The sequence below is a fragment of the Montipora capricornis genome, chromosome 12, assembly GCF_036669925.1.
Source record: "Montipora capricornis isolate CH-2021 chromosome 12, ASM3666992v2, whole genome shotgun sequence".
Classification (NCBI taxonomy): domain Eukaryota; kingdom Metazoa; phylum Cnidaria; class Anthozoa; order Scleractinia; family Acroporidae; genus Montipora; species Montipora capricornis.
Genome location: NC_090894.1, coordinates 7,475,392 through 7,500,391, shown reverse-complemented (window position 1 = coordinate 7,500,391; position 25,000 = coordinate 7,475,392). Strand labels below are relative to the sequence as shown.

The 25,000-nt window shown below is 42.5% G+C and overlaps 1 protein-coding gene across 1 annotated transcript in view; it reads left to right on the top strand.

Annotated features, from left to right (window-relative positions):
* LOC138027631 (E3 ubiquitin-protein ligase HECTD1-like) overlaps positions 1-23,341 on the top strand; it is a 49,840-nt gene extending 26,499 nt beyond the window's left edge. Inside the window, 21 exon segments of the mRNA XM_068875185.1 lie at positions 1-62; positions 2,097-2,260; positions 2,829-3,095; positions 6,002-6,527; positions 7,006-7,222; positions 7,796-7,952; positions 9,194-9,282; positions 9,607-9,734; positions 10,007-10,082; positions 12,257-12,439; positions 12,731-12,968; positions 14,113-14,195; positions 14,843-14,970; positions 15,444-15,582; positions 17,312-17,371; positions 17,567-17,704; positions 18,542-19,263; positions 19,772-19,850; positions 20,319-20,412; positions 21,743-21,951; positions 22,371-23,341. The exon segment at positions 1-62 is cut by the window's left edge and continues 37 nt beyond it. Coding sequence (XP_068731286.1) covers positions 1-62; positions 2,097-2,260; positions 2,829-3,095; positions 6,002-6,527; positions 7,006-7,222; positions 7,796-7,952; positions 9,194-9,282; positions 9,607-9,734; positions 10,007-10,082; positions 12,257-12,439; positions 12,731-12,968; positions 14,113-14,195; positions 14,843-14,970; positions 15,444-15,582; positions 17,312-17,371; positions 17,567-17,704; positions 18,542-19,263; positions 19,772-19,850; positions 20,319-20,412; positions 21,743-21,951; positions 22,371-22,595 — 3,984 coding nt within the window. The 3' untranslated portion in view covers positions 22,596-23,341.
* Positions 23,342-25,000: the final 1,659 nt, after the last annotated feature.

The following is a 25,000-nucleotide window of genomic DNA, read 5'->3' as shown; positions in this document are numbered from 1 at the left end:
GACGGCAAGAACTGGACAACGCTGTATACGCACACTGATGATAACTCGCTTAACGAACCCGGGTACGAGAATCGTATAATTATTATAGTAATTGGAAATGCATTAAAAATAATGCAGGCTCATACACCACTTTGTTGAATGGCAGACGTTTCATCATGCTTATTAGACCTGCATGGTGGCCTCAGTTTGGTTGATATGTAGACCTTTTTTATAATGGCGGCCAAATGACATTGCCCTCCGTTTTAATGCTAATAAGCTTTTCTAGCGTCGCTACGACGAGCAATTTTCAATACAATTTCTGTTTTCAATTTGAGAGCAGTCGTCTAATTAACATAATTACAATAGAATATAATAGGTGTCGCTTTCTGTGAAAGTGGTGTATTCTTTGGAACTTTGCCCATCGCTGCGAGGCAGAAAAGGCTCATTAGCGTTAAACCAAAATAATAATTGATTTGGCCGCCTCTTATGAAAAAAGTCTATAGGCCATTTCGGAATTGCGCAGGGAACTGGGGCGAGCTTCAAATTTGAGCTAATCGATAAATTGACACCATCACATGAAAGACAACGTTGAGATTGGCTATCTGTCCAAGTTTGATGGTTTTAGGTCGAACAGAGACCAAGTTAAGGACTTTCAAACAGTCAAAAATCCATACAAACGTCTCTAATTTTGAGGCTGCGTCCCTAAAACCATTTAAACTCTTAAAAAGAATTATCAGATTTGGGACAACTGGAAAATCTTGTCATGGACCTACTGTTTGGAAATAGGTGAGGTGAAAATCACTTTGTTTGCTTCTTTTTATAAATAAAACAGAAATCGTAAACAATTAAGACGCCATACTTAAAAATCCCTCTATGATTTCCATATGTGGGGTCATGCGAACAGCGAGTTTTAGTCAATCATTACGTGTTTTGTCACGCAATAGAGAGAAACTTCCGAGACAGGCTTGGGGAAGTGGATAGGTATCTTTTCCCCCTTTCCCCCTTTCCAAGCGAGGATGCGAGGCAATTTCGGGTTAAAACTACAAAATAGCCCGAAATTGCCTCACATACATGCTGCATTATATTGTAATGCAAACGAGAAAAAGTAACCGTGAAAAGGGCTATTGCGTGACAAAACACGCACGCTTCAAGGACAGCTTCCCTAAAGCCTTGATGAATCGAGGAAAAAATAACATAACGCTCACTGTTCCAAGTTAAACCAAAACAATCTTCGAACGATGACCATTATAATTCAAGGAACCAACCAGACTAGAAACAAGATCAAATTACATGTTGCTGGCTCAAAGTGCTGGAAAACGCGAAGACGTGACTTTGCTGTTAACTGGTCGAGAAAGCCGCATTAGGCGATTTTCAGTCCAATCACTATGGAATAAAAAGAATGTTTTCAAATCTGGAAATGTTTATCTTACAGTAATAATTTCATCAGTTCATTCACACGACCTTATCTTTGATAACACAGTGAGATTTTAAGGATAAACAAGAGCCTACGGGTAGCCTACACTTTGTTCGAAGGAATTTTAGCCGATTGCCTTTAAAATCCACAATATTTCAGGGATTTTTTTATGTTACAATATCTTGGTCAATATCCAGTTCATTTCCTTAGTTCAAACTTTAAATTCCACATTCCGTGAACCATCCATATGGTTGAGTGTGTTGTTAAAGGCGTCGACTCCAATCAAAACCGGTAAACAGATAAGTTTCTGCGAGGAATTTTAAAAGATTTCATACTTTTTCTTACCAATACCGGGAGAAATTAGCCCGGTAAGATGTGTTACCGAGTCACACGATGACTGGATATTGCATTCCCAGCTTGCGTGCAACGAACACACAAAAACTTGTATCCGGTCACGCACATAATTTTTTTAATACATATTTCTCCGTTAATCTGTCGCGTGGTCGTCTGTGGTTTAGTGGTGATCGCGATTACCTCTGCATGAGGAGATATCGAGTTCGTATCCTATTTGTGCTCCCTGCTCTGAAAAGTGTTTACGAGGCAGAAAAATCTTACGCATGCGCTTGCAAAAAGCGACCCCTATGTGCAAGTAACTCTAAGGGTTAACGGGTAGAAAGTTCAAGTCCAGGTCCTCAATTTTCAGCTCTACGGCATCGTGGCCGTTGGAACCTCCGACAGATGCAGAGGGCTGGCGCCATGTGCGCCTACAGCAAGCTGGCAAGAATGCAAGCGGTCAGACACACTACCTTTCATTGTCGGGTTTTGAGGTTTATGGAACGATAGTGGGAGCCATCGAGGAACCGTTGGGTAAGTTTCTCAATTTTTGTCTCTTCTGTTATTCTGTTAGTTGACTTTTGGATAGGACCATATCTGCTTGAAAAGAGGTCCAAGAATAACCAACCCCTCACCCACCCCACCCATCACAAAATTGAAGTTGGTCAGGAAGCACAAAAAAAAAAAACCCAACCATTTCTCGACATTACTTGTAGAAAACAACGAAGATATACACACAGGACAATATTATTGTTTTTCCTTACAAAATATTTTTTTCTCTGTGGCGATTTGCTAAAAAGTACTTGGTGTCCTGAAAGTCTGGCACACTTAAATTCATCCTGATGTGCTTGCTGTCGGCTTTTCTTTTGTAAATTGATTACGATTTCCAAACGGACGTAAAGATAGCAGAGTAACAATAACTCTCAAAAAAAGAAACGACAGTTTTCAATTTACAATACATGTTTCGACATACTCATGTCATCTTGATTATGATTATGATTTACAGAGCACAGGCCCTTGAGAAAGTCACCGAGTATACAACTGTTGAGTGTACAATTTCTGAAACAGTCATATTAAAGTGTATTACCTCTGTGTTCTGTAGGTCCCGAACCATCGTCATGCAGAGGTGTGACAGCTGCTGACAAACTCGCCAAGTCACTGAAACCTTGCTGGTCGCTGTGCCCTGGCAAGGCTGCCAGAGAAGTGGAAGCCGCATTGCGCCGCCAGCGCCGGTTAATCCGCTCCCAGATGCTGAAGCACTTGAGCGTAGGAAGTAAGGTTGTCCGTGGAGTGGACTGGAAGTGGAAGGACCAAGATGGCAGTCCCCCAAGTGAGGGACTGGTCACCGGCGAGTTACAGAATGGTAACGGTGAAGACAAATATTCACATTGTTGTTAAATAGGCAGTGGTAAAGCACGTTTTCTTACGCCGAAGGGGAGTTATTTAACCTTTTCACCGCCATAAATGCCAATTGACACTTAAAGATTTTACTGTCTAACGCCAGACAATTTTACTCGCCAATGGGAAAGCCCTCGGCGGTGAAAGGGTTAACTTAAACAACATCTACGTTCGCTCAAAAAACTGTCCCCATTAATAACCCTTTCACCTCAATTAATGCAAATTGACACTGAAAGATTTTACTGTCTAACGCCAGAACATTTTACTCTGTGTAACGCCAGACGATTTTACTCGTCAATAGGGAAGCCCTCGGCGGTGAAAGGGTTAATGTCTATCCTTACCTTTCCCAAGTTTTAAGAGAGTAGGCACTTTGGGTGAACTTTCTCCTCAAATGCAAGTAATTGTATGCACGCTGGTTTCAGTAAGCGTCACGAAGTGTCCCCTTGCTCTGCTGCCCAACTTCAACATTACTCGTGCCTCGGAATACAGACAATTAACGTCAAAAAGTGTTCCCCAAATGCTGCTCCTCAAGAAAGGATAAACAGCTGCGTTTACCCTAAGCTAAAAATAATGCTAACCTCTACCCTTAACTTATTGTTTGAAATAGCTAGCAAAGGCTCTGACTTAAAGGGACACTTCGTGTTGGATTTCAAAATTGAGCCTGCATGTAATTAGGGTCATTTCTGGACATGAGTGATGGTGGTCATTCGCTCACGCTCACAACGTCTTTACACTCCTAGAAGTTCTTCTTCGGCTTAGTTCGTCGAGCCCAAGGAAGTAACATCACCAGCATCATTAGAGAGAGTTTCAATTGAGTATCGTAAAACCAAAACCAAAGTAATTACTTTGGCCAATCAAAAAGGACGGAGGCAATCCGGCAAACCAATCAAAACACGAAGTAATTAAACGTAGCCGACACAAAGCGCGGGAAAACGTGCAAGCGCGAGCCACGATTGGTTTTGGTTTCACTTCTGATTGGTTGAAAAAGTGGCGCGAGAACTTTGAACCAATCACCGACTGAAGTAATCATAAACCAAAGCAATTCACTAGTTACTTTAGACACTCAATTGAAAACCGCTCTATCATCGTCACCATTATGTGTTCTTTCCGCTCCCATTGTCGCATAGGGCGTGAACTAGCCTGCTTCTGGATGGATGGACATCGGTCCATTGTCTCCACCCCAATTCAGTCCTGGTTTTTTCTGTCATCCTTCACTTCATTTCCGTTGCTCTTCGTCTACTCCCTCTTCTCTTTGAGAACCCAACTTTGTGGGATTCTCTTGTGATTTTCTTGTCATTTTAAGGTTCTTTTTGCGAGCTGTGAAAATTGGCCGTGCAAAATCTGAAGGCAGGTGGGATTGCACTTTCACTTACCACGGTGGAGGTGTCGCACGGCTGTTTTTTATCCCGTTTGTTTTCATTTTTTGTTTGATTATTCTCGACCGACATAGCAAAGGAAGGACCTCCTTCTGTCTTTTTTTGTAATATACGGGAAAGGTCTGTAAAAGAGCGTACAGCTGATGATGTCCTTAAGATCTTAATGTTACCTCGCTACATAAAATGTTACAATGCTGTTATTTTGTTACGTATTACATGCATGAAAAGTCATATCTCCGTTGCTTACAAGTTACAGTAATATTACTTACTATATACTGAACAAAATATTGCGTTTCTAATTGGTTAATGACGAATGCATAAATAGGTTATAAAATTCAAAAGAGGTTACAGAGTGCAATACGCAAGTTACTATGGTCACAAAGCGGTGGAGAGATTTTGCTGAGGATATATTAAATAAAAAATCGTTTGAGTTTGCTTGTGCATTTCGCGATTTATGGCCACTCGTGATGTTTGAAACTCAAAATTGCACGAGTCGTAGACACTCGCGTTCGAACGATTTCCTATACATATCACATAAATTGAAAGTGTGTCTACCTTACCTGCGACCCTGCAGGCCAGCGGCCCACTTGCGGGGTTGAAACAGGTCTTTTCTCCTCTTGCCTGTCATACTCCGTAATCCCTTTCTGACCAAGCAAACGGACCAGACGGCAGGGATGGCGCAGTGGTGAGAGCATTCGCCTCCCACCAATGTAGCCCGGGTTCGATTCCCTGACTCGGCGTCATATGTGGGTTGAGTTTGTTGGTTCTCTACTCTGCACCGGGAGGTTTTCTCCGGTTCCTCCGGTTTCCCCCCTCTTCTAAAACCACCCTTTCCCTTGATTTGCTTTCATCGTTAATTTCAGTTTACAGTGTCCCCAATTAGTGCTCCAGCGCTAGAACGACTAGACACTTAAATAAAGTTCCTTTCCTTTCCTTACGGCACCAATAACATTGATCTACGCAACTCTTGTCTGGTATATTGACAGTGGATTGCTGTACGTAAAGTACAAGGCCACACTTGAGAACGTTCTTACAGGTGTCCTTCAAGCGTAGCATGGGTCAACCCACTGGCCGAGACTCGTGCTCCAATAATTAAGAATAGCGATCTTCAGATTGGAGTATGAGAATGACTACGTCGGCGAGTTTTCTTCGCTGGGCACGCGCATTACGTTTAAAGCACATGCGCATGCTCAGAATTGAGAACTCGTACTCGTATTAAGTACTCGTAGTCGTCGTCGTACTCCAATCTGAAAATCGCTAGTAATTGACGAAGTAACAACAAGAAAGTGTTCAATTTGAAAATATACGAAGTTATTCAGATTCGTTTTCCGATTTAACAAATTCCCGTGGTCTAAATTATATTTAGCTTGGACATGCTCGGCTGGCAGTGAAGGCTACGTCTGTGACGGTCTCAGCATTTTCAAAAGATTAATTGCCAAAACCGTTTTGAGATTCTTTGTTGATGGGCATGTTATGGAGCGATTTTTTTTGCTCGTGGTAGGTTGGGTGGAGGTTTCATGGAAGAATGGGACCTCGAACTCTTATCGCATGGGAGCAGACGGCAAGTTTGACTTAAGAGTGGTGGAGACACGTCCTACAGCATCATCAGAAGAAGCTTCATCTTCAACTGCAGTGGAGGAGGGACAATCCGAAGGGGAACCCGCAACAGAGGAACCCGAAAACCCATCACCTCCCGAGCCCCAGCAGGAGAGTTCCTCTATCTCCCAGATTGAAGATGTCTCCAGTGAGGTGTTAGTAGAAGCAGTCAGAGTTGAAGATATTCCAGATGAAGGAATCTTTTCTCCAGACGATGTTATCGACACTCCTGGTGCAGAAACGTCGGTCATAGTGTTGGAGTCTTGTGGGGACGTATCGGCTGGCGAAGGGGATGCTGAGAATAACAAGGAGAGTGTTAGTGAAAGCGCCCAAACTACTGGAGAAGAAGAGATCGTTGGTGAAGTGGTCACAGAAGTAGTCGAAAACAACCCTGCAGCTGTTAATATTGCCGTGGACGAAACTGCTAGAAGGTAAAATCAATTTACAAGTGTTTTGTAAGCAACTGTTACGTCACGAGCAATGTGCGCAGACACATTAACGTTTTGTTGAAAAGTGTCTTTTGGCCAACAGAAAGGTGTTTTTGGTCAGAACATTTTCGCGTTTTCGTATGTTGTTTGTGCTTTTGCGTTGTATGTGAAAAACAACCCCTTGGGGACGTTATGCTTCTGGCATCAGTTGTAGGTAGTGTGTACTGGGTAAATACCTTTGTTACCAGTCTCACTTCCACCCACTCCCACCAAAGAAAAAAAAAGAAAATATTAAGAACTTAACTGAACTTTGCGTTTGGAGTCATTGAGAGCTGGGACTGAGCACCCCACGTCGTAAATCCTCCTCCTCCCCCGTCCACGCTTCCCCTCCTTCTTCCATACTTTAAAATTACAAAAAGAAAAATGAACTTATGAGAAGCAGGCAAAACAGCACTAAAACCGCCTTTGTCTTTGTAAACAGGTTATTAACCTCTGCTAGCAATTCAGCCAATAGCCCAGCCGGCAGCCTGTCTCGAGCATCTGATTTGGATATGTACGTAGCTATGCGAGGCTCTGGATTGCTGACAGGGCTGGAAGACGATTATGATCTGCCGGAACCTGATGACGATGACGATGACGATGAAGATGATGATGATGACGACGACGAAAATGACGAAGAAAATGAAGATGATTATGACGTAAGTGCCATTGATGATCGTCTTACGCTGACGGTCTTACGGTGTTATTAGGGACCTTAAGATCTGCGTCGCGGTCTTCAAAGAGAACGTCGGAAAACAACAGTATCGTTTGTGGGCAAACAAAGTATATTATTGGGCATTCGAAAATAGAGAATAGTGACTTAAGGATGCTCCGGAAAAATCTTGCAATAATAGGCGAAAGGTGTCACTCGTGCAATATTTGAGTGAAGGAGATGGAAATGTATTTCCGATGTTACTTAGAGAACCTCTGAGTGTGCCTCTGCAGGAGTCGAACCTACTGATCAATATTTCGGATGCTCTACCGCTTAGCTGTCGGAGATCGCGGGAGTTTTTGCCATTAAACAAGGTTCAAGTAGCAATTGACCTGTCATACTGCTAAAGCAAAATTCTGTGCAAGCGAAGAGCGAACAGAAGTTGTATTGTTTTTTTTTTCCGTCCGGCTTTCTTAGGTTGACTTGTCTACCTTAAAATTCATGGCCTTACATCTTTTTGAAGAAAACTGTCGGTCTTCCTTAGACTTATGTGTTAACTGATTATCCCTTCTGTCAATAGGTGGAAGAAGAACCCGAGTCGCGTGGTGGGCGTCGCCGTACGTGGGATGACGAACACGTGATCAAGAGGCAGTTCTCAGCTCTTGTGCCGGCCTTCGACCCGCGACCAGGAAGAACAAACATCGCGCAAACACAAGATATTATGATTCCTGCCCCAGGTAAGCTCCTTGTTGGTATTTTCAAAGATGTAATCAGGTTTGATTCCGCGTAGTACTTTTCGGTAAAACTTCATGTTAGCCCAAATCCCCACATATGGAAATAAACAATAGAGGTCCAAACTGTAGCTGGCAATCGACCATTTCCGAGTTGCTGTTTGTCTCGCTTTCGAAGCGAGTCTTGGTGCTCAACTATTGAAATGAAAATGAGTTTGATTTACATAAGATACGCAACTCATTTCCATTTGAATGGTTGTGTACCAGCACCAGCACCAGCACCAGCACCAGCACCAGCACTCGCTTTGAAACTGAGGCATGCAGCAACTCGGAAATGGGCTATTGTACTCTATATGGTTTGTACTCTATATGTGGGATAGCATGAATTATTAGCCTACTTTTCTTTCTTTCGGTATGGGTGGAAATGGTGTCCCGAAGATATTTTAGTGTATGTCGATTGCTCTTAACCAAACATTTTCTCAAGTTCAAGAGAAACGATCTCGAGGGAGAACTTCTTAATCGGTAAATAAGCTGAAGTGCAAGTCCTTCTAACCCAGGATAAGCTCTACCGGGGTTTGAACAACAGATTTCGGAATGACAACCCGGCCAGGGTCTTCCACATATTGCAATAGACCCTTTTACAGTTGTAACCTGGCCTAAGAATGAAAGCGAGGCTGCCGGTGACCCTGTTTTTATTCAAACCTTCATGCTTTTGTAATGTTAATATGGACTTATTAGCATTACAACAACCTAATTTACATGACAAAAGCAGTGCGGGCTGTATCAATGCAAGGTCACCGGCAGCCTCGCAGCCATTCATAGGCTAGGTCGCTGCGCAAACAACTGTAAAATGGCCATTATGACGATGACGATGAGGATGACGGTGGGGGTGGGGTTGGTGGTGCTGATGATGGTGGGGATGATGGTGGTGATGATGGTGGTGATGATGGTGGTGGTGGTGGTGCTGCTGATGATGATGCTGGTGGTGGTGCTGATGATAGTGATGATGATGCTGATGGTGGTGATGCTGCTGATGATGACCAGTCAAATGACAATAGAGGACACCGCAAAACAAGTGACAATAAAAATCAATGCGGTTCAAACATTTTTTGAGAAAAGCCGCTCGGGGAACAACAGAGAACCAATCATATCAACGCAGACTTTATTATGTCGCAAATTAGTGGTAAGTGAGTGCATCAACCACTGGAAAAACCTGGAATAAGCCTCACGATTTTGTTTTTTAACAGGGTCACCTGGAAGCTCCTCTTCGGAGATTCCTTCAACTTCAACAGAAACGCGCTTGATGCTCGCACTGAAGGGACCGGCATCGATGACGGTATGGTTTGATTTGTTAGCTTTTGTACTGTGTTTTTCCTCGACGAAGAATCACTTGCATCAGAAACCCGTAAGGGTTGAAACGTGTAACGACCCCTTGTGTGCTGGGAAACAAGCTTCTGAATATTCAATTTGCTAAGTACCATATTTGGAACAACAAGAGCGAGGGGTTTCCAAATATGGTACTTAGCACTGAAACATTCAACCAATCAGTTCGCATTGAATATTCGCAAGCTGTGTACGCGCGTTACACGTTTCAACTCTTATGGGTTTCTGCTTGCATAGCTTGAATGCCTTTAGTGAACTCATTCCTCTCTTTTTCTAGCTCCCCGAGGTGGAGGTAAATCTGGATGATCCAAAAGCCACCATATTCTCATACGTTCAGAAGGTCGCACTGGCTGCTGGCATATCTAAGAACGAGAGAGTGCGAAGAGTCTGGGAACCAACTTACACGTATGTACAAAGATAACTTGTTGCCAGTTTTCTCTTGGAATGCCGGTCACAAATTGCGAATTTTACCTGGCGATTCCAGGTCGCAAAAAAGGAAATCCAGGGAAAAAATGTTTCAACATCTGTCTAATCTCTCTGCAAAGGCTACAGTAAACAAAAAAAATACTGTTGGATGCGAGGGCATTTTAAATTAGCCCCTTTTTATAGGTCGCCTGCCGAGTTATTTCCTATCAGAGATTGTAATTGGTTAACGCAAGGTTGTTTTATTTCCACAGTATTACTTACCGCGAGGTCCCTGGCCCCGATAGTGAGGAAAGCCCACGGGAATCGAAAAAACACACAGAAACAACGGTAAGATTAAGATTCTGACGGACTCCGATTACGCAAAGTAAATCGCGTGCACCTTACTACCACTCTTGAAATAGATCTCCCCACAGGAAGCAACCTTCAAAACTAAACTGATATCAATAAACCATCTCCGAGTATCCGACCCCCTCGGTTTGAAAGCTAATCTTGTTAGTTATTTTCGGTTGTGATATTTGGTTTTGATTTCTGTGTCAAGGTAAAATGATGTCCTCAAGAAAGACGTCGCCCTTAGACTCGCTTTGAAAACGAGGCTGAAGTCAATTTGGAACTGCTTTTTTCTACCACGACGGAGGTCGCAAAGAGCACGGGTCTGCTCCTGAGGTGACGTCACCGATGCAAAATGCGAACGGATCGTGACGTCACATCAGGAACAGGACCATGCCCCTGACTGACTCGGCCGTTTCTTCCAGGTGATCTGGTGACGTAATTTGGACGACTGGGAAGAAAAATTTTAACGCCGTATCCCACAACCGCGCGCGGCCTTAGGTGTTTTTCCAAACTCCCTGCGGTATTTCCATCGCCAAAACTCAACGGATCATTCCGTGTCTACCACATTTCCTGTTACTAAATGAACATTCAAGTAGACACGACGAGATCTAACCTCGCCTCTGCCATGTTGAATTCGAAAATGAGGCCGAGGGCGGTTGTGGGATACGGCGTTAAAATTTTTCTCCCCAGTCCTCCAAGTTACGTCACCAGGTCACCTGGTTACTTTCTCAAATCCTATAATACAGCTTGTTTACCCCTCAAAAAATTTGCTTAGGTATTGGTTTCGACTTCTCTTGGGACGTCTTCATGTCCCAGGAGAAATTGAAAACAATGATTATGCAAAATTTTGGGGGGTAAACAAAAACGGAGCAAATGGTTGCCAGCAGTGGTTGCGTAATACATCTCCCTCCTTGTACCGTTCGCAGATTTAATTTTCCCAAAAAGAAGTACTTTATGGGTGGTTTCTCGGTAATATGCTAGAAAATTATCCGAGTACTGTTAAAAGCAAACTATTCTATAAGCTATAGGAGACCAGTGAGAGAGAGACCGTTAAACGAGGTTAAGGTAATATACGTCCTTCCTTCTTTTAAAGCTCGCTGGAGATGTCTCAAGATGGCATTCTCTCGATTGCTGTGACAAATGCAGGAAGTGGTTGATAGAGCGAGTTTCAATCGAGTGTCGTGAAACCAAAACCAAACTAATTACTTTGGCCAATCAAAAAGGACGGAGACAATCCAGTAAACCAATGAAAACTCGAAGTAATTACACGTAGCCGACACAAAGCGCGGGAAAATGTGCACGCGCGAGCCACGATTGGTTTTGGTTTCACTTCTGATTGGTTGAAAAAGTGGCGCGAGAACTTTGAACCAATCACGGAGTAAAGTAATGCAAAACCAAAGCAATTCGCTAATTACTTTCGACACTCAATTGAAGACCGCTCTAATGAATGTAAAAAAAGAAACGAACCTCTGCTTTATGAAGACAACTGTGAGGCCACCTGAGTTAGGAAACCCATGAAGGCGAAGACAGCTAGTTGGGAATCCAGTTGATAGTCTGAAGAAGATTTGAACGCTGAGCATCCCGATTTGAATCTCGCACCCAAAACACGTAGCCACAACGTGGGTAGGCCTGCCCTTTAAAGGAGAACCTTCATTCCAACAAAAAAATGACTTCAAACCACGGGAAATGAACCAAGTTTAATGGGTCTCTAATAGCTCAGTTTTAGAGCATCCGAACTGGTAATCGGAATTGAGGTCGTTGGTTCGATTCTTGCCAAGGAGCACTCGGTTTTTTTCCGAACAGCACCGCGTGGCCATCGGAAAAAATGCATTTCTAATGTGGAAATAATGTTCACAATCAAGTGTCGATGAAATGACTTTTCTTTTTAAAGAAAGCGTTGCGTCCGTTTCTTTTTGTTCTCACCAAAATTAATTTTCTCCAATACGCTTTTTTGAAAACTTTTCACAAATTCGATTGCAAACGTAATTTATTTCCTCCGGTTTATCGTTATTTCTTTATAGGCGTAAAGGTTTCCTTGAACATACCTACTTTCTGAAATATAAAACAAAGCAAAATATAAACACTCAAAATAATAAGTTCAACATTTCTCCAGGCACGCCGCGTACAAATGCCTTTTTTTTTTTCACTTTCTTGTGCAATTTTCCTTCAAGGTTCACTGGACAATGTCCTACGTGGAGCGATATTTGGGCACAGATGAGCTGCCCAAATCAGATGTCATCTCTTTCCTTCAGAGAAATGCTAACGCTGCTTTCCTCCAAAAGTGGAAACTAACAGGATTTCCCAAAAGCATTCGGAAAAATAGAAACTGCTCACAGCTTATTGCCGCATACAAGGTAAATCGCAAGGAGCGATGACCCTTTAGGATCTTACACTGAAGAGGGGGAGGGGCAGTTTTCATCTAAACACCCATCCTTGAGCCGCACCACTGCGACTTCTCGGCTGCATTTGTAATATAGCTTACTGGTTTGCCTCCAGCTAGTTTGGATTCTTAACAGTTGTTGTTGTTGTTGCGGTTCTGTTCTGTTGTTGTGTTATTGGCCCTGTCCTGAACGCCCCTTTAGGAAGCGGTCAATGAACTATGGATGTATGTATCAACAAGTTGTATTATTCTTTTCTGTCGCCAGGAATTTTGCGACACTCTGGACCCCTCTCTACCCACCTCCCTACCGGCTGAGGATCCAGAGGATACACAAGAGGTGAAGCAAGAAGCAAAAGAAGCAACGAGGAAAGGGAAGCTTGCTAGCGATCCTGTACCGACCTCCGCTTCTAGTACGGATGTATCGGCTGTTGAAGATATCCTTCGGCTGCTCAAAGTCCTGTACGGCATATCCACTAACTCTGCTTATGGCTTTGGCGAAGGAGGTAAGGAATCCTGTTGGAAAAAAAATCACCATGCTAGCAAATTCGAAAAACTGATTTAGTGGTTCATTTAACATAGCCAGAAGTTCATGGAATGAGGTCCATCAGTTTTCGGCTTTGTCTGTGTAGTATTACTGCTAGATTTTTGCGGGAACCATAGTTAATCTAGGGACTGGTTATGAAACCCTAGAAATTTCAAAAGCAGGAACAATACAGTCGCAATTAGATGTTGAACCGACCGTGACCCTGCGCAAGCTTTTGTTTGTGGTTCGCAAGTTAATTTCGAATAAATTAGTCGAAGCTTTTGATTGGTTATCCTGCCGAAAAAAGCGTGTTTTTGTCGGGTTTTGTGCAGGGTCAAGGCCAAAAAAGGGAACAAAAACATGAAACAAAGAAACTTGTCGAGTTTCATAACCAGCCTACATCTATTAACTATGCGGGAACAAAACGTAGCGGCATTGCGTTCCGCGCACGACTTCGCATTTAGCACGAGCAATCCCTCGTGCGGCTTTTTCGTTGTGAACCAATCAGGAGGGTTGCGGTCGTTGGGTCCAATCTGATTGGCCATTACTTGGCGGGACCTGTATTCGAAATTTAGATAATACCGTAAACTGATTGGCCAAGGTCGACACTTTTGGGTTATGGACCTCTGACAGCGCGCAAAAATGGTGAGGAATCTTCGCGCGCTATTTTTAAGGAGGGTCGACAGGGTTTTCACTACTCGAAAGCCACTTTCGCAGTACATATGGGTTATTGATCAAGCGTGATGTCAAGATGGCTGCATATTGGCCGAGACGAAGTTGAGATCCATAAACACGCAAGAAACCGATCGAATAAGCTTGGCCAATAAAAGATTTATTATATGGGATAAAACACCAAAAAAATTGTCTTTCATTTGCTGGGCCAAGCGAGAAATCCCGAGCGATCAGTATAGCTCCATCTTGCCCGCTCGGTTAGCCAATCACAGCACAGGATTTGGGACATCTTGCCCGGTCCCGGAGCTAGTCATATAATAATGAAGCTTCTCGCGTCACCTGATGATGGAAACCGGCTGTTACTCGAGGGAAACCCTTTCGAACCTGCTTAGAATGTGCACTGACATTTTTGTGGTACTCAAACAATTCCACTTCGTCTTCTTTTTTTCCAGGTAATGAAACGTACGGATTTATCGTGGATAGCGAAGATTTTACAAGTAAAAAGCTAACCACCAAACTATTGCAACAAATACAGGTAAGAAATTAATTTCACCCAAAAACCTTTTTAATGCTTAGCTTGGAGTACTTTTTGCCATTAGTTGTTTCAGTTTCGGTCATAGCCTCCAGCAACCGTAATCTCATGCTGATCCATGCACATGCTCCTTTTTCTCTAATCTATTTTAATCTGGAACATACTCCCAACCATATGGTTAATATGAAACCTTTAGACTTATTCAAAGCATCCAACTTAATTGTGCCCGTTCATCGCCGCAGGCCTTAGGCTAGCCACTCCTTCCGTTATTAGCCAGTATTAGTTTTACGCGTTAAGGATTTAACAATTACATTTTTATAGAGTTTACGGGTCTGGGATTTACGCTCCTACGGTTGCATCAGGAAGGTTAGGTTTTGCCAAAAAATGCTTTTGGCTTCTTACTTCCGAAAGAAATTTAATCTACCACAAGACAAGTATCTATTGTAGTATTTAATAACATCATTGCATTACGTTGCGTTTCGTGACATCACCCTCACGTTCGTCACGGCGCTGACTTCCTTATTACGTCCTTTGTTCAATAGTTTAAAGACTACAAGTGATGGTCCGTCCGATGGGCAATCGATCCGAGCTTTCCGCGTTCCGAAGTCCAAGCCCTTTCTAATTTTTTATCTAATTTTCTTGCCTTCCAGGACCCGTTAGTGTTAGCAAGCAATGCTCTGCCAACGTGGAGTGAAGTTTTGACCAGCACGTACCCATTTTTGTTTCCTTTTGACACCAGGCAGCTGTACTTTTCTTGCACGGCTTTCGGAAGCTCACGGTAAAATAAAAATAATAAAATAAAATAAATAAATAATACGACCTCTAGTCATAGTTTTGCCAGTCAGTTGCTGGGATCTCACAATACTGGCATGCGCAGTAAAAGTCGTTTGCGTAAATGGTTGTATTTGATGCCTGAAGCGACACACTTGTCGCAAAGAGTAGGGCATGGAGTTCCCGGTGTTATCGTCTGTCCTCTGTAGTGTATCATGGTTGGGAGGATAAATGATCGGAGATGTTAGTTACACCAAGCTACTCTAAAATCCGAGGGTATATAAAGACGATGATGATGATGAGTTGCCATTGAAAGCTGACGAAGGGCTAACAGTCGAAACGTCAGCTTTTCACTTTCTTTGCGCTGGTAAAGTTAGCATATTAACTCAGTTGATAAACCCATTTTTGGTCTTCAAAAGCGGATAGTCCTTTCCACCTTTCAGACAACGGAGGCCTCAACAGACCCTTTTTTTCCTTTAGGGCGATCGTGTGGCTCCAAAACAAGCGCGATGTTGCGCTCGAGAGAAGTCGCCCTCCAAGCCACAGGAGAGAAGATCAACACGAGTTCAGAGTGGGACGTCTCAAACACGAGAGGGTCAAGGTACCGAGAGGAGATGAGGTGAGATTTTTCTTTGCTGCAAAAGAAAGAAGCGACTGGGCAGATATCCTGCAAGCAGGCTCTTCCGTTAAAATGGCGCGCGGTTGAAATATAGGGGCTTGGTTACTAGTTTCGAATAGTAGTAACCAAGCCCCTATATTTCGACCGCGTGCCATTTTCATTGGAAGAGCCTGCTTGCAGGCTACTGGGCAGATCGAGACTCCCATCAATCGCAAAGCTGGTGATTGACGGCAGTAATAAGCTAATTTTCTGTCCTACTTACCGGGAAAGGACAGTTCTACCGTTACACAAGTGTCACTTTAGAACTCATTCCAATACTCAGTAATAAGTCATGACCGAAGCAGCCTATCAGGTCACAGATAATTGTCACGTGCATGAGCTTTAAAAACTAATAACACTCTCATTATAATTCTTGTACGGTAATGTTCTCCTCTCACAATTTGCATCTTTGTTCAGACTCCAAAGAGACACGCTTTTTAGTGGAATGTTTTTTGAAGCCGTTCAATAAACTCGCAGGTCGTGTTTTATCGGGTTTCATCTTCGCCTCATGGTTAAAAACCCGACAAAAAACTCTGGCTCGTTTATAGGCCATTTTACAGTTGTTGATCAGTGACCTAGCGTATGAATGGGTGCGAGGCTGCCGGTGACCTCCCTGCTTTTATCATGTTAATTGTGTGGTTGTAATTCTAATAAGTCTACTTTAACTTTAGAAAAGCACAAAGGTTTGAAGCAGGGTCACCGGCAGCCTCACTTCCATTCTTAGACTAGGTAACATAACTACAACTGGAAAATGGTCTGTTAAACAGCAGATGAAATATGCTTATTTTTTGTCTACGGGTGCCATTTCACTACGACTATTTGCTCTCTTTTGTCTGAGGTATGAGAAGAATGAAAATAGATTAAGAACTAAAGAAAATTAATAAAGGTCTCGTACTTTTTCTCGGAGTAATGGCTAAAATCCTGCTATAGATAGCTCTTATTGACTATGGCTATCGCTTTTTGTTAAATTCTCAACCTCGGATAATGCAATTCTAGCTTTCTCATTGGTTCACTGGATCTCGGTTATCAGCCATTATACCTGTGTTTGACCTTATATGGAAATGAGTGCGGCACTTTCCGGTCGTTTCTTGAACTTAAATAAAATTTAGCAAAATCGAAGGTTGAGAATTTAATAAAACAATTATTCCATTCGCCCTTGTTGGATACGAGATTGGTAATAGGCTACGCGCCTCGTTAGCTATTTACCATCTCGTATCCAACTCGGGCTCATGGAATAATTGTTAAATAGTCTGCGTAAGAACAGCGAAGGACAAATCTCATCAAAAACTGACCAAAAGCATAGACAAAGATCTCTGGCAGCTACCAACGTGGTTTTTAAGAGGCAAGAAAAGTCCGAAGACAAACCATCGCTGTAGGGTCATTCAACCCGCTTGTGGTATGATTTGTATCATCCAGGACATCAACCCCGAGAAACATTGGTGGGAAGCGAGTGCTCTCACTGCTTCGCTTTTCCTACTCCTTATTCCACACCCTTCTTTTATATTCGCAATAATATTTTGTCCACAAGCAAACGTAAGAGACCTTGTTACTTTGGTATGCGAATTTCCCCATCAGATTATGTAACGATCTAGTGATGTCGTTGTCGACCCTTTCCGCTACTCTCTCTACCATGTGCGGTTTCCCAACTAGAGTTTCAATTCATTTTCTGATCTTTTTCTTTTATTTCTAGTTGCTGGATTGGGCGATGAACGTATTGAGATTTCACGGTGAACGCAAATCTGTCTTAGAGGTTGGTTGTCATATTCCTTTTATCTTAAGATCCTGTGTCAAACAGACAGGAATAAAGAGGAGAGTTTTCGACTCGTACCTCCCTGCTTCGTTCCCATCGTACCAAAGAGATTTAGAAATTTTCGTATGCCTTCGGCCAAACTCTTTTGTTATTACTTCTTAGTGCTACAGTGATAAAACGATAACTTTTTTTCAGGTCGAGTTTGAAGATGAGGAAGGGACAGGTCTCGGCCCATCCCTCGAGTTTTACGCCCTTGTGGCGGCCGAGCTTCAACGCAAGAGCCTGGGCATGTGGATTTGTGATGACGTCATCGTAGATGAAACCGCAAGAGAGGTAAGAAAATCCTTTTTTTTTCTTAATTCGCGGTTGCACAAATAGAAATCGGCTGGATTATTCAGGTCGTACAGCGCTGAAAGGGTTGACAAATTCATACTTGTGAAGCTACGATCTTAGCAGTTATAAAAGCCATATTATCTATTGCGTCGCGAAGCCTGGACAATTCAGGAATTCCACGGGGTTTAAACCCTTGACCCCGCGATGCCGGTGCGACGCTCTACCAACTGAGCTATGAAGCAACTGATGTTGGGAGCTGGTCCATTTAGTGGGTTCAAATGTTCCCGTGATGAATGAATGAATCAGCGAACGAAGTTATATATGAAATGAGTCATATATTGAACTGCAGATACGAAATCAAGTGAAGCTATGATCGTCGCAGTTATGAACGCAATTCCCGTAATTCATTTATCCCGGGAACATTTGAACCTACTAAATGACCAGCTCTCAACATCAGTGGCTTCATAGCTTAGTTGGTTAGAGCGTCGCACCGGCATCGCAAGGTCACGGGTTCATACCCCCTTTATGTTCTTAATTTTTCAGGCTTCTCTACACAATTGAAAAAATTGCGTTCATAACTGCTCAGATCATAGCTTTACTTGATTTCGTATCCGCAGTTCAATACATCGTGCTTTTCATATATCATTTTGTTCGTTACTTGTTTCTATCATTCATGAACCTGATCGTTAGTCGTAACCAACCAGCAAGAAATGGGCTTCAGTTGAATACGCTCAAGTTATACTCGCCTGGCTTTTGCGTTTCTGTAAACGTCGGTTTGATTACAAAAATGAGAGAAATCTTTTTTTTTATGGAACTTAAGCGACTTTTTTTCTGTAGGTCGATATTGGTCATGGCATCCGCCCAAGGGGCTACTACGTACAGCGTGCTGGAGGTCTCTTTCCTGCGCCCCTACCGCAGGATGCCCCTGATACGGAAAGGGTCGCTAAGCTGTTTCACGTCTTCGGTATTTTCCTTGCTAAGAGTTTACAGGACAGCCGATTGGTGGATATACCTTTGTCCTTATCTTTTCTAAAGCTATTATGTCGAAGAGGTTTTCCTGCTACCACTAATAGCCCAATTACTCACAGTCGTAGCTCAACTTTGAATGTAATCGATGATGCGTCGTGCTTGTTGGAGGATTTCGTCGAGACCTCGGACACGACGAATGAACTCGATCAACCACAGCCGAGTTTGGAGGATAACGAGAACGCGATCAATAAATTAGATTGGGAATCAAGTAAGGAACGAGAACTTATAGAAGACGAGGAAGAACTTTCTAAGGAGGAAAATTCTGAATTGAGTAAAACAAAGGAGAGCATTGAGGAACTTCCCTCCACTCCGCTGTCGCCATGCTGGTTTGCGGGGATCTTGGATGACAGCGATATGGAAATGGTTGATCCGCACAGGGCTTCGTTTTTAAAACAGCTGCAAGATTTAGTCGCCAGGAAAAATGACATTGACAACGACGAGTCGCTACCTGCGAATGAGAAGAAAGCCAGGATATCAGAGCTTAAACTAAAAACAACGCACGGGGTCGAATGCAGTGTGGATGATTTAGGGTTAGTAACAGCTTCTTTTCGTTTATCTTTTAAAGTAAAACCAGCTGTAGTTATTGTCGGCACGGTTACTGCTGTTGTGGTAGCTCTTCAATGAGAAAAATAACCAAAATTTCGTGGGGCAACCATGCTGCAAACTCGTAATTATTGATGATTTCAGAATTACTTCCCAAGGCGGTGCCTTATTTTTATTCTCCGTTACAGGCACCACATCCCTCCCTCCCTCCCCGCACCCCCTCCTCTGCCCAATACGATTCCTTAATGTACAACATTGGTGGGGGAGGGGCGCGCGGCTGCTTGCTTCGCGTGTGGTTAAAAGAGTCACAAGTGCAAATGCGACCCAAGAATATTGTCCAAGATTGTTGTTTTTAGTTATGCGACGGTTTTTCCTGGACTTCCAAGCTCGCAACTCAGAAAAAGGGGCCTTTTATATTTTTTTAAAAATGGGATTGGTTTATCGTCAAATAGGTGATGTACTAAAGGATGTCTATTGCATGTCCGTGATTTTCAGGTTAACATTTCAATTCTCACCGTCATCTAAGGTGTATGGCGTTAGCGAGGTGGATCTGACTTTCAATGGTGGCGAAAAGGTGTGTTGCGTTGTTTGCGTAATGTTGGTCACTGAACAGGTAATTAAGAACATAAGCTGGAACTGTTCGCCACGAAAGCGACCAATTGAACCTTTTGGAAGGATTGCGTGACAGGTTAAAGAAGGACCTTTTAAGGTGGTGATCAGTTGACGCGAAGAGGAGGATAAGTAATGGCCAGAAATTGAGAAAGTAACAGATAAGCTAAACATCTGGAAATACGTTTTTATTTTCAGCTAAGGTAGATTACGACCCTTTGACTTGCTTATCTTAACATTTCGCTTGTTGTGAGGATATTGTAGCCTCCTTCGTGGTATTTTGGCTCGTCCCGCAATCTTTTGAGGAGACGAGCCATAAGATTATCAACAAAGAAGGCTAATGTCGCGATCAGTAATGGGTTTGTTTTAGAGATGCGGAAGATTTGGTTCTTTTAATTCTATGAACTGGCACTGACCCATTTTTCGTTTCCAGATGTTGACAATAGAAAATGCCGAAGAGTACATCAAGCTTGTCAAACAGTTCTGTTTATACACTGGCGTTCAGCGCCAGTTAGATGCATTCAGAGGTAACAAATTTAAATCCCTAATTTTTTTTTCCTTGGGCGATATTATGTTATCGGTTTATGCGTTGTGTTCATTTTGATAATCCCAATCTGATTAAGTCTTCTTTATAGTTTCTTGATTGGAAGCGTATAGAATGAACTCGGCATTGTTGATTTGCAATGCCAAATGAGCAATGCTCTTCATCGGTGGTTAAGTGAAACACAGAAATGGGTTTATCAACTGGGTTGATACTGTATGGTAAATTGACCAGCGGAGAGAAATTTGAAAGCTAACGTTTCGAGCATTAGCCCGTCGTCAGAACGTACTGATCATGAGCGAAATGACCCATTCGCTTTGACGAAGGGCAAGCCCTTGAAATGGGTTTATCAACTTGGTTGATATGGTAAATTGAGCACCGTAGAGAATTTGAAAGCTGACGTTTCGAGCGTTACCCCTTCGTCAGAGCTAATTGGGAAGGGCTCGAAACGTCAGCTTTCAAATTCTCTACGGTGCTCAATTTACCATATCAACCAAGTTGATAAACCCATTTCAAGGGCTTGCCCTTCGTCAGAGCGAATGGGTCATTTTGCTGACGAGTCAGTTCGCTCTGACGAAGGGCTCACGCTTGAAACTTCAGCTTTCAAATTTCTCTACGGTGGACAATTTACCATATCAACCCAGCTGATAAACCCATTTCAAGGGCTCGCCCTTCGTCAAAGCGAATGGGTCATTTCGCTCATGAGTCAGTTCGCTCTGACAATGGGCTAATGCTCGAAACGTTAGCTTTCAAATTTCTCTCCGCTGGTAATTTTCCCATATCAACCCAGTTGATAAAGCCACTTCTGCGTAACAATGTAAGGCATACAAATGAAATACCGAGTTGTGATGACAATGGCACGAGAAAGCTGGGAACGAGAAGCACATGAGCCCTTGAAAGGAGCAATACTGTTAACACGCATGTGATAGAGGGACTTTCATATGACCTTGAAAAATAAACGTGAAAACAAAGATGGCAAAAACAAACGTGAGCGAATTTTCATTGGCTTTGCCAACGTGCAAGCAAACAACGTCATCCCTTCATGGAACTTTCTGGAAAGTTTCGCGTTGACGTCATTTGAAATGCAGTAATGTGATTAAGCAATCGAACTCTTTACTGCCCATATTAGGAGTTTCTTTGGCGGGAATAAGGAGAAGCTTTGTCTTAATCTTGCCAAACATTGACTCGTGAAACAAATTGCGAACACTTTTTCTAGGTCATACGAAAGTCGCTCTATTTTGAGGTGACGATTGCGTGCACGTCGCTGTCGTCGATCTGAGTCGTTTATGTTTAAAATGCTTGTTGCATTTTTGCAGATGGCTTCTCCGCTGTGTTTCCAATGGAGAAGCTTTGTCCCTTCACGCCTGATGAGCTGCAGCTAATGCTAAGCGGAGAGCAAGTTCCACAATGGACGAGGGAAGACATCATGAACTACACCGAACCAAAGTTTGGCTACACCAGGGACACTCCTGGTTTCCAGAGATTTGTTAATGTGTTGGTCAACATGAACGGCGACGAAAGAAAGGTTAGGGGTTAATTTTCTTTTAAGGTAGAGCGGCTTTTTTTGTCTCTCCATCACTGAGCTGTTAAATCATCCGAGAGCTCTTCTTTTGTAACCGTTTCATTTTCATTGGAAATCGTATGAACGCGAACTCGCTGATTTTGTGATTTATGGGCACGGCTGATGTTTTGAAAGTTCTCAAAATTGCATGAGCCGTGGACGAGTGCAATTTGAGAACTTTAAAAACATCACGAGTAACCATAAGTCACGAAATGCACGAGTAAGTTCATACTATGTCTTTTATTTATTATATTCATAGTACTCAAAAAAATTACAATCATAACAACCTCGCATTGAAAACGAGGCTACAGTGAACTAGGAGACCACGTCATGTTAGCTCACGCCAAAGTTCTTCTTGATACGTGTACTCCTATCGTTTTCAGGCATTTCTTCAGTTCACCACGGGTTGTTCATCTCTACCTCCTGGCGGTCTCGCTAATCTACATCCGCGCCTCACCGTGGTACGCAAAGAAAGTGAAGGAGATGGCTCCTTTCCTTCTGTCAACACTTGCGTCCATTATCTCAAATTGCCGGAATATTCTTCGGAAGAAGTTATGCGGGAGAAACTTTTAGCAGCCACTAAAGAGAAGGGATTCCACTTGAATTAGAAAAACTCGCGAAATGGCTTTTTAAAGAACTCCTGTGTTTCATCGAAGGTTCACGAGATGCGATGCGAAGAGCTGTTGGTTTCAAGAACCGAGCGAAAATTTAAACTTTGTATAAATTAACAGTATTAGCGTTTTTGTTCGCCGTTTGCTACCAATACTCAGCAAAGACAAAGTCTGTTGATAGTCTAGTTAGCAAACAAATGCTTCAAAGCAACAAATTTGTGCAGCGATTTTCAGTTAAATAGCTTTGGTTATGCAAACCCCCGGGTTTATTTGTCACTGGTGTCAGAAATTGCCGCCATTTATCACCAGTCAGATTAAGCAATTCCAGAACATTTGCAACGTGCCGGAACGCGCTTCATCGCGTTTTTGCAGTCATTGCCTTGACTTTTGGACGATGTTGTCTTGTTTTCGTCATTTTTGATCGGCTTTATTCGAAATGGAAACCGCTCTCCAGCATGACGTTTGGCATGAACAATTGCATGTCAGACTCAGTTAATTGTCCATGTTATCCTGTTGTTGAATCCAGGAACGTCTTTTAATTCATCTAGTCCGGTTCAAGACTGTGACAAAAATACAGTTCTGAGGAGTGGCAAACATGGGAGAACTTTGCATTCACGTATAATCAAAAATGCAGTTATTGCTTGAGGCAGAACTATTTGTGTAGTTAGATTTTTCAAAATGATTTTTTTTGTTATAATTGAATAGGTGAATATACAATTTGATTATACTCATGGTTTCATAAATGGGTTGTTTTCGCTTCGTGTGGTCGTTTTTACGTTATTTGTAGGCGTTCCAAAGGAAAGAAGGAACCAGGAGCGACTGGCACAGTCCCTGTGACGTGGCCTCACTATGAACTTAAAAAATCCACGACGGAGACGTCGACGAAAAACGCCATCTGCACTATCGTTAGTTTTTCGCGATTACTCTATCTCGTTTACGTCCAACCATAGTTTATGCATGGAGATGGTTATGAAACTCAACAAGTTCCTTTGTTTGATGTTTTTGTCCGTATTTTTGGCCTTGACCCTGCACAAAACACACCATTTTTCGATACGATAACCAATCAAATCCTTTGATTAAATTATGCGTGACTAATCTGGGAACCCGTGCGAGACCAAAACAAAAGATTGTGCAGGGTCACGGTCAATGCAACATCGATTACGACAACATTGTTATCGCTTTTGAAGGTTTTAAGGTTTCATAACCAGTCCCTCGATTAACTATGGTCCAACCCATTCTCTTCCTTGAATTACCTATTGTCGTTAATTTGTAATTTGCTCTGAATTTACTATTCACCTTATTCCAAAATGGTCGCCATTCAAATACTCTTTTGTTTTTATTCAAATAAGCCCTTGATGCCTCGTTCTTAAGCTTAAAATTCAAAGAATATTTTATCTTGAACGAGGCAACAAGGGCCAATTTGTATCGCATAAATCAGCGGCCATTTTGGAATAAGGTGTATTGTCCAGCGATATTCTAGTCACTACTTGCACAATCCCATGATGCAATCCGTTTTGGAGGGTTCTTGACAAAAAAAAACAATGGATAACCTGTTCACTGAAGCATGATACAGTCCCATGATGAAATAACTTGAATTGTTTTTATGTAAAGAACGCCTCAGAACGGTTTGCATAATGGCATTGTGCAAGTTGTGAATGGGAGACTTAAATCTTTTTTTTAGAGAGTGCGGTGTCTTGATCCTCAGTGTTGAAGCGGACAGAAGCGGTTCCTGTAGAGTAGACACTCCGGGTTCAAATCTAATCCACGGATATGATTTTTTTTATTTCCTTATTTTCTCTGCTACCACAAGTCCTGGGACACAGTGGCCTAAATTAACGATAATAGTAAATTTAAAGCAAATTACGAATTAACGATAATCGTTAATTTAGAGAAGAGATCATGTTGTTCACGTCGTACAATGCGGGCGAATTATCCTCAAAATAAACTGGGTACGAGCGGTTTCAGAGTAAAAATAGAGAGTGAAGTGTTCACATTTGTATGCTCACTTTCAGTTGTTGTCAAAAGCTCAAATTTGTCGATTTCACGTCGTTGTGCTGTGTACCGCAAAAATATGAGCTACAGAGACCTTTAGCTACGGGTTTTTCCGGAATTACCGCAAACGTTAAAATATCACGTGACTTTGGCCTTGCCTTCGCGTTTAACGTTTGCGGTTCACGTTTTTACGTTAAACACCTTTTCTAGTGGTAGTGAAATACGGCAGAGTTTTTAGGCAAATTAAACTTAACGACCCCGCATTTAAGGCTAACCGATCGGTTCTTGTATACCTAAGCTCCTTTTATAACTTGTTAGGGTTCTGCGGTGACATATTTAAGAGTTTCGGACATTTTAAGCGACGTTGAGATTGAATAGAAAAACAAACATGGCGCCGCCAGGAACATGTA